This window comes from Trypanosoma equiperdum (assembly GCF_001457755.1).
Source record: "Trypanosoma equiperdum strain OVI genome assembly, contig: ctg_1253, whole genome shotgun sequence".
In the NCBI taxonomy this organism is placed as follows: Eukaryota; Euglenozoa; class Kinetoplastea; order Trypanosomatida; family Trypanosomatidae; genus Trypanosoma; species Trypanosoma equiperdum.
The window spans coordinates 19,678-27,776 of NW_027123231.1; the positions used below are offsets into that span (position 1 = coordinate 19,678).

Sequence of the window (8,099 nt, forward strand, 5' to 3'; positions counted from 1 at the left end):
TGTTCCTCTTTGTGCCGACCATCACAATTATTACCGCCGTTCTCGTCATTTTCATTTTTCATCCGTTTGGCTAGCGATCGAGAGGGGAGAACAGAAGTTGTGGGGACGGGGGTTTGGACCCGTTTTGCAACAAGGCGTTTGTTCCTTTGTCCGATCGATGCTGGGCAGTTGCTCACATTTCGCATCGCTTACGCTTCGTTGATGCTCTTGTACAAAACTTCCTTTTTCGCTCTTACCTCTTTGTTGTTGTTCTCGTTATTGGATGTTATTTTACTATTTGCAGCGCATAACTCATCTGCTGGTTATGCTGCGTTTTCACAATTTATCTTTGCATACACGTGTCGCACCTTCTCTCTTTGTTTTGTTTGGGTATCTTTCGCCTACGCTTCGTTAAATTGTCCACTTGCTACTGAGTTTTCCAGCGGTAAGTTGTGTTTTGAGCGTATTCCCTCACCACAACACCGATATGACTAACAATCATGTAGAAAATAATTGCATCGCCCACTTTCTGCGCCAGTCTGGCTCAGGTGAGGTAACCGGAAGGGTACACATGCTGCTGTTAGCAGCCACAAAGAGGCTCACAAGTGACATCAGAGAACTCAATAAGGAGGTGCGGCCCCCACCCGAGAAGTTGGGCGCCCTGGAGCGCACCACTCGCAAAATCAAGGAAATTGTTGCAGCTGCATTCAGTACGAGGCCACTTGACGTGGTTGATTCCACTGAGAAACATTCACGCGGAGTAGTTGACGTTTTGTGCCATGGTAGTCACGTTTACAGCACGGCGCTCGCCGATTCGGCTTTGGATATCACAGTCATCACAAACGACAACCCCCGAGCACGTTACTACTGGCGATCGCTGCGCGATAACGTAGAGAGCATGGAGACCGTTGAAAGCCTTTTATTACTTCCTGTTAAGGGGACGGAAGCTGCGGCTCTGCAGCCGTACCCTGCCTCCCTCCCGGTGACACTGCCATTGCTGGAGCGTACTGACATGCTGCAGTATTTAAGTACCGTCATCTCAAAATCATCACTATCGCGGGTTAGTATAAATCGTCATTCGCACAACACGTTCGAGCGGATTTGCCTTGGTGGCGCTGCGGATGAAATTGGCATGAATTTGACGGTTAATCAGCGCGACTCCGTAGAGGCTTGTGGGGTTTTACGCCAGTTCTTGCGTAGCAACGAGCCGGTGCGGCATGTGATCATTTTGATGAAAGTAATTCTGAAGCAGCTACATATACACTCTTCACAGCTCACCCCTTACGTCCTGACGCTGATGGTTGTTGCATTCTCCCGCCATTGTGCTAATGAGTATCCGCTTTGCGGTTCGTTTCATTACCCACACAGACGCAACATGGTGGAATCGGGGTACTTGCTACTTTCTTTTCTCAGCTTCTTTAGCCCGCCGCCACGTGGCCTGTTCACCCCCACAGACATGCTTATTGTTCCTATGCATCCTGACGGTATCATTAAGCGCTCGACGTGTGTGCCCGCCCCATCACCTGGGGAATGCGTTAATAGTTGGAAAGTTATGGATCCCATTTGTCACAATCAAAACGTGGCCGCCTCTTGCAGTGCTATCGATCAGTGTCCCCTTTTTTTCGAACGTATACTTAACCGCCTTCTATGTGGTTATTTGGATGCGTCAGTGCTTCCTCTGCAACACGTTGATGTGGAACTGGCGGATGGGAGCAACAAGTGGGAGGCGAATCATTGCCATTGGATGAACGCTTTTACAGGATGTGATCGCCCTCTCTTCGCGTTATTAAAGGCGTGGAGAGCTCACAAGAAAACAGACCTCTCATAGGCCGTATTTTTGCTGATTCCTCTGAAAGGTGTCCGTTTGATCTTCCGGAGAAAGCAATTAACTTGTTTTGTGTTCCTGGTTTTACGTTGTTGACGAGTGTTCTCATGTGTTGTTTTGGGTATGAACCCGGCATTTCTTGTTATCATTGCCGTTTCCGTTAGCGTTAACTTTCGTTACAGAGGACAGACGCATTTTTGTGGGGAGTGTTGATTGCACATATTATATTCGATATATGCCAAATATACCCGTGGGTTATTTTGAGTTTACGTTTGTTTTCATTTTCCTTTGTTATTTCCGAGACTCGTGAGAGCGATTGTTTTGGTTAGTTTGGCATATACATAAGATGATGGAATTCTTTTTCTTTTATTCTTTCATTGGGAACTCTCAAACAAATAAACATAGTGACCGTTGTCTACGGTGTAACAGACGTGTCGTAAAACGTGTTGGTTATGAATGTTACACAAATATCCGGACACACGCGCACACACACTTTTTATTTCGTATATGTCACCCTCAGCTATTACAGAAACCCTCTCTTCTACCTTCGTTTTTATTAGTCAGTTGCGTCGAAGCGGTGTGCCCGTCGCTGCTTGCTTCCGGTTGCATTGATGCATAATCGTCTATACCACAGGGTTATGCTGCGCCGGAGGCCGCAAGGAATTATAGGATCATGTAGGTTCGGTCTGTCGTACCGCAACGTCTGGCACATCACATCACGACTTTGCAATGCAGGAAACACAGGAAGTCCACAAACAGCGACTGGCGCATCAGCGGAAACCGCCATAGGAGGGAGAATGGATGACACGAGAGCCCATCAATGGAATGATACAACCCTATTGAATGACATTGCACGCATTCTCTGTCAACTTCTGTCTCAGCGTGGTACGGCGAAACAGGACAAGTCCGAAGGCTCCCAAGAAACAAAATCTCTTCACGTTCACGAGCTCTTCCGTGAGCTCGGCGTCGAACTTCGGTATCAGCTGCAAAACTCCTCTTTTGGTCTTTTGGACCGGGCCCTCCAAAGTAAACCGGAATGGTTTGTTCTCAGTGCCAATGGATCGGCAGTGAGTTGTACGGAAGCAATGCGGTTGCATCTTGAGGGAATTGGCAGAGAAGGATTCACGGACACAATTCCTGGGGCCGCTAACGTCCCCGACCTTGAGTGCAAAGCGCGAAGTGTGAGATGCTCCAAGCCCGCAGGTCATCTTATAAGTTGCAAAACCAATGTATTGGTTCACGGTCCTCTGGCCACTACGCCGGTAGACGTGTCTAAGCCACCAATTACTCCCGAGGAAATCGAGCAGCTGAAGCTTAGACGGCTTATTTGCCCTCTTAATTTGTATTTCCTCCTTGATGGCCCCCCGGTGACTCTGTTCCCCTCCGGTGACAAGCCACGTCGACTCTCAGATCAGTTCCAAGAGTTGGATGCACTGTATGTTGCAAAGGGGTTCTTCTCGCCTTCTGAAGTTGCGGCGGCATTTATTCACATTACACCCACGTTTTTCGTGGAAACACGTCATGTTCTTAATGCCATGTCACCTGATGTCGCGCACAGCTTTGAGCGGCACATGTCAAGGGACCATATCGTTGATGCATTCTTTAAGAAGTATCCCATGATCTTCAAACTAAAAACTGGAAAATTTCAGAAGGCATCGGTGAAGCTAAACCTTGATTTTCCGTTTGTTCGTGACTATCCTGGTTGTGGCCGCGCTGATCGCCCCTTGCGACGTTACAATCAGGAGTACCGGGCCACGGTCGGTGGTTTATCGGCTCGGCCGCTTCCTTCAGCCGAACCGGCGGCGAACGCACGTCGTGGGGAACCGCACATCGACGTGAAAATATTTGAGGTACTTGTGCGAAATTTACCACGGGTTCCAACAGATCCCACGATTCCAAAGCAGCAGCTCGAGGAACAGCGATGCCAGTCATTTCCTCTGGTTGAGTGGATCAATAAGTTCTCCCAGGATGACATTGAGACGCTGAATAGTGTGCCACAAGCACGAGTGCTGACGCTCATGACCCGCTACGTCCGAATTTTCCAACTTATGTGCCATGGTGAGGATGGAAACGTGTTTACAGAATCGAAGTGCCTTGACCAGTTGCGAAATGGTAGGCGAAGTCTTCCCGAAGAGCGGTCGAATGCGTCTCGCGCTGCTTCGGACTCAACCAAATTAGATGAGGATCTCCAAGGGGAAGTAGTTGATTTCGGAGTTGATGATATAGAAGACGAGGATGGCAAGACGCCTGACACGGCACTGATCGCATCTAAAGAGGAGGTGAAACGGCGGGAGGCAAATCTGTCGGCTGCGTTGCGGGATGATCTCATTGGCTTGGACGAGATCTTACTTGAAGGTAAGTGTCCCTCAGTCGAACCCGTCGAAAAAGATGGCGTTACCTCGGGTCAAGACAATGGGGACAGCGCGTCTCTTAAGAATCCTGAAGACGGGGACGATGAGGTTGATGGTTTTGAGGGTGGATCCAACTGCGCTGAAGGGGACGACGTTTTCCTTCCTTGCGGCGAAGGGAACGAGGAAACCGAGTTTAGGCGCTCAAGGAACGTAGACTCTTCATTTCCCAATGAAGAGGAAGGCCAAAGTGGGTTTTACATTCCGTCGCGGTATGACATCATTTACGTCCGTCGTTTGCCCAAGCACATCGCCCCGAGAAGTCTAAGCGATTATAACGTAGCCACAACTCCCGAGCCTGAGCTGTTGCAGTATCTGGTGGCGTTCCTTAACCCACCACCCTCCCTGCATGGGAATCTTATGATGAAGAAGGTGCCGCCGCCTCTTAAGTTTGCGGAAGGGAAACCTCCCATGCCTTGGCGCTGGGTTCCCGTTCAACGTATTTACGCCTCGCTCAGCAAAGAGCAAAAGCGATTGCTCCGGCCCTACAAGGGACTTGTGCACTTCATGCGCCTCCACGGTGAGGTCTTTGAACTCAGTGACGACCTCTTGCATGTTATTGCGCATGATCCGCAGGGGAAAATACCTCCGTTTGTTCCTACGCAAACTGTCTTTAACAGTGAGGATCGTGTTTTGCTGCCGCCTACACTTGATGACGACGAGAACTCGAAGGCATCACTGATTGGGGATACGGAGCGGAACAAATTCCGGAGTATTTTGGGCGCTAGTCAAATACCGACTGATCGGCGCCAACTTCTGCTGCTTGACCCGCAGAACCCTCTGCTTGATCATGAAGTGCTGTGTGAGGAGGTTTCTTTCTTCATGCCGGACCATCCCGTTTCCCTCCATCAACTGGTGGCACGACTGCCACCCATTCTAAAGGCGGCACTTTCCCATCGGCATCGCAACAATTTCAAGTCAAGTAAACACCTCACTGTCTGGTCGGATGGCACTCGTATGATGTTGCAAAAGAGTAAACTCGGTGTGCCGGAAGCAGCACTTCAGGCGGAGGAAGGTCTTAGCGTAGAGGATGCTGTTGAGTGCATTCGGGAGGTGGTTCCTGATGAGGGCATTATGGTTGGGCATTTGCAACGCATGTTGCCGAGCGCAGCAAAACGCACGCTCAAGGAGCAATTTGGTGGTCTTCACACTGCTCTACTGGGATATCCGCAGTATTTCTACATTGAGAAGAATGGTGAAGACCGCAACAGCAGCATGCTATTCCTCGTAGAACGACTGCAGCACGAGTAACACCGACTCGTCCGTACCCAATACAACTTTTTTCTTTGCCCTTTTGCAAGCAAGCGGCGCCCGCTATTCTCTTGTAATATCTCACACTCTGGCAAAGGGCGATGGATTTGCCGGTGGATGATTATCTTTTTCCGAAAGGAAAAGATATGTTTGGTCCATTTCTGGTGTGTTGGATGGGTCAAGGGGATACCCGTTTGTGTAGTGAACAACAGCCGTTTTTTTTTTCATTCGTGGGAGAAGCTATCGAAACTTTTCTTCGCCGCGTCTAAACTCAGCTTCCTGAAAGATCGAAATGACGTGGAACGCGATGGGAAATCCAGAGCAAGGCCGCGCAGTTCATATGCCAACTGGGAGTCACTGTATGTTCACCACAGGTGGATGCGCTCATGCGCGTGCGCATACGGGTAAATTTGTTTACATTATTCTGTCGGTTAATCGATGTGGGCTCATTGGCCAATGAAAGTGCTGCCGCATACAAACATAAACAAAAACAAGCAGTCTGGAATGCATATGCTTGCATACGTGCTTGTGCATGTACCAAACCGCGGTCAGCGCCATTGGGCTTCATATATCGGCGGTAAGTTCATTAGTCTCATATATTTTGCGATTGTTTAGCACATGCGCACTTACACACCGTTTCCATGACATGTTTTCCCGCTCTGTTCCCTCCTAGCCTCATTGAAATCGTCTTCACTTTCCCTTCTACTACTCTCAAATGCCAATAACATTGTTCAAATATATCTGCACATATACATATACGTACACATAAGTGAGGTGGTGGCTGCATGAGGGCGGAGCCGAATCCGAGCGTCGGGGAGCATGACCCACGTGAAAGCGTCTCGTTATCAGACCGGTCAGGGAACATTATGACCGATTGCTGCGCCTCGCTCTTGGACACAGAATGGCCAAACATACTAGGTGAACGGTGCTTCACTCCATCTGATGAGGAAGTATTATCGAGTGCAACACGGGAGCAACGCATTGAGAGAGGCATTGAGGCACCCTCTTTTGAGTCCCTACTACAAGAAATTATGAAGTGTTACCGAGCATTCTGTAACTGCTCAGGGACGGTACATTTTAAACACTTGGAATTTGAGCGTTTTTTGCGGCGCTGTTTATTCGCAGCACACGAAACTAATGGATTAAGTGTTTCCTCACCTTTGGAGGGCACTACTTGCAAGCCTTTTTGGTTGCATTACCCTCCGTCATATTTTCTCATGGCACATGATGTCGTTCAGAGCGTAGAGTGCGGCACCCCCCATTCTTCCAACGACGACTCAAAAACATCAAGCGCAACAACGGCAACACTGCACCGAACACCATCCGAAGACTTGAGTTTCACCGGTGACAGTGAAAATGAAGCCAAACGGCGAGAGCACCTTCGCCAACTGTATATTCTCTCTGTGCAACCCGTAGTACCCCGCACCATACGGAAAAAGCTAGCACAATGCGCGAAGCGGGAGAGTGCTGCCTCTCCGGGAGCTCTAGCTGAAGCAGTGCGGTACATGTTGGATGTATATTTCTTTTTCATACGCATGCAGTTTCTCCCTCCCTTCAACCGGCCGACGGGTTCTATGTACTCGACGTGCGTCCAGTTCATGACACGTGTCCGTGGGCGTCTGTTAACGCCGGAGGTTGCCGTCCGGTTCACTGAGGTCGCATTAGTCCTGATACTGCTTTCTGTCAAGCACCAGTCTGCTACCCGGTGCGCTTTAGATGAGACCACCGACAGCGCGGTGTCATCCCGACTGGAACTTCAGTTTTTGTTCAGCACATACTTTCCGGCATTAGTTGTCGCATTTCTTGGCGCCTCGCCGCTTCAGTCTATGGAGGAATTGCGGCACTCCCTTACTCGAACTGACTTGGCAGAGTGTCTGCCAACGTTGCAAACCTGTCGGAAGGGGGCGGAGCTCGTTAGAGAGTTGTTTGACTTCTCGCAAGGGGCCGCTCCGCTGTGGAGTGTTACGCTCAGCGAAGTGGTGGCTTTTGCCACGCAACATTTGCAGCAGAAAGACAAAGGCAATGAAGATGGTAACAGCCATGCCTGCATCACTTCCGTCCTGGGGGTGCCTTCGTCAGTGGATGACTGCTTGTTTGTTTGCGATGACACAACACTGGACTGCCTGTTGCGTTCCGCACCCAAGAGTGTACAAAAGACTGAAGAAGCGGGACATGAGCGGCTAAGAAAAGAAATAAATCAGACATTCCACCGAAACCAAACTGGCATGAGCCCGGAATCGGATGAATTCCACCGTAAGGCAATGCGGGTGACCTCCTCGTCGCCGAGTGGTCCGTACAACACACTTTACTTTTCCCTACACACACTCGCCAACATGGAGAGCCTCAGTCCCACGGCCTTATCCCTTCTGCTCACAGCAATTGAGAAATGTTTGGGACCTAAAGGTGATCTCCAGCCCCTTTGCACCTTTGCCTCGTCTGAAGTTTGTACATCCCTTCCGGTAATTGCAGCAGAGTTGCTGCGGGTGGTTGTGAGTGTGCTTGAAGCGGAGAGATCAATGAAATTCATGGAGGTAATAAATGAAGTTAGGGATTTGGTTTATCGCGGCAGGGAAAGCTTATGAGGGGTTGGTGAGGCGGAAGATGAGGAAATGGAGTGGTCCCCCTCCCCCCCCCCC

At 49.7% G+C, this 8,099-nt stretch overlaps 3 protein-coding genes across 3 annotated transcripts; all 3 read left to right on the forward strand.

Moving 5' to 3' along the window:
- Window positions 1-466: 466 nt before the first annotated feature.
- Window positions 467-1,807, forward strand: TEOVI_000666700 (uncharacterized protein; the record flags this gene model as incomplete). Its single annotated transcript, XM_067220859.1, has 1 exon — window positions 467-1,807. The coding sequence occupies one exon, from the start codon at window positions 467-469 to the stop codon at window positions 1,805-1,807; it is 1,341 nt and encodes a 446-aa protein (XP_067076960.1).
- Window positions 1,808-2,442: 635 nt separating this feature from the next.
- On the forward strand, window positions 2,443-5,463 carry TEOVI_000666800 (uncharacterized protein; the record flags this gene model as incomplete). The annotated part of the gene is made up of 1 exon (XM_067220860.1): window positions 2,443-5,463. One exon carries the CDS (start codon window positions 2,443-2,445, stop codon window positions 5,461-5,463), a length of 3,021 nt encoding a protein of 1,006 aa, XP_067076961.1.
- A 785-nt stretch (window positions 5,464-6,248) lies between these two features.
- TEOVI_000666900 (uncharacterized protein) lies at window positions 6,249-8,045 on the forward strand (the record flags this gene model as incomplete). Its single annotated transcript, XM_067220861.1, has 1 exon — window positions 6,249-8,045. The coding sequence occupies one exon, from the start codon at window positions 6,249-6,251 to the stop codon at window positions 8,043-8,045; it is 1,797 nt and encodes a 598-aa protein (XP_067076962.1).
- Window positions 8,046-8,099: the final 54 nt, after the last annotated feature.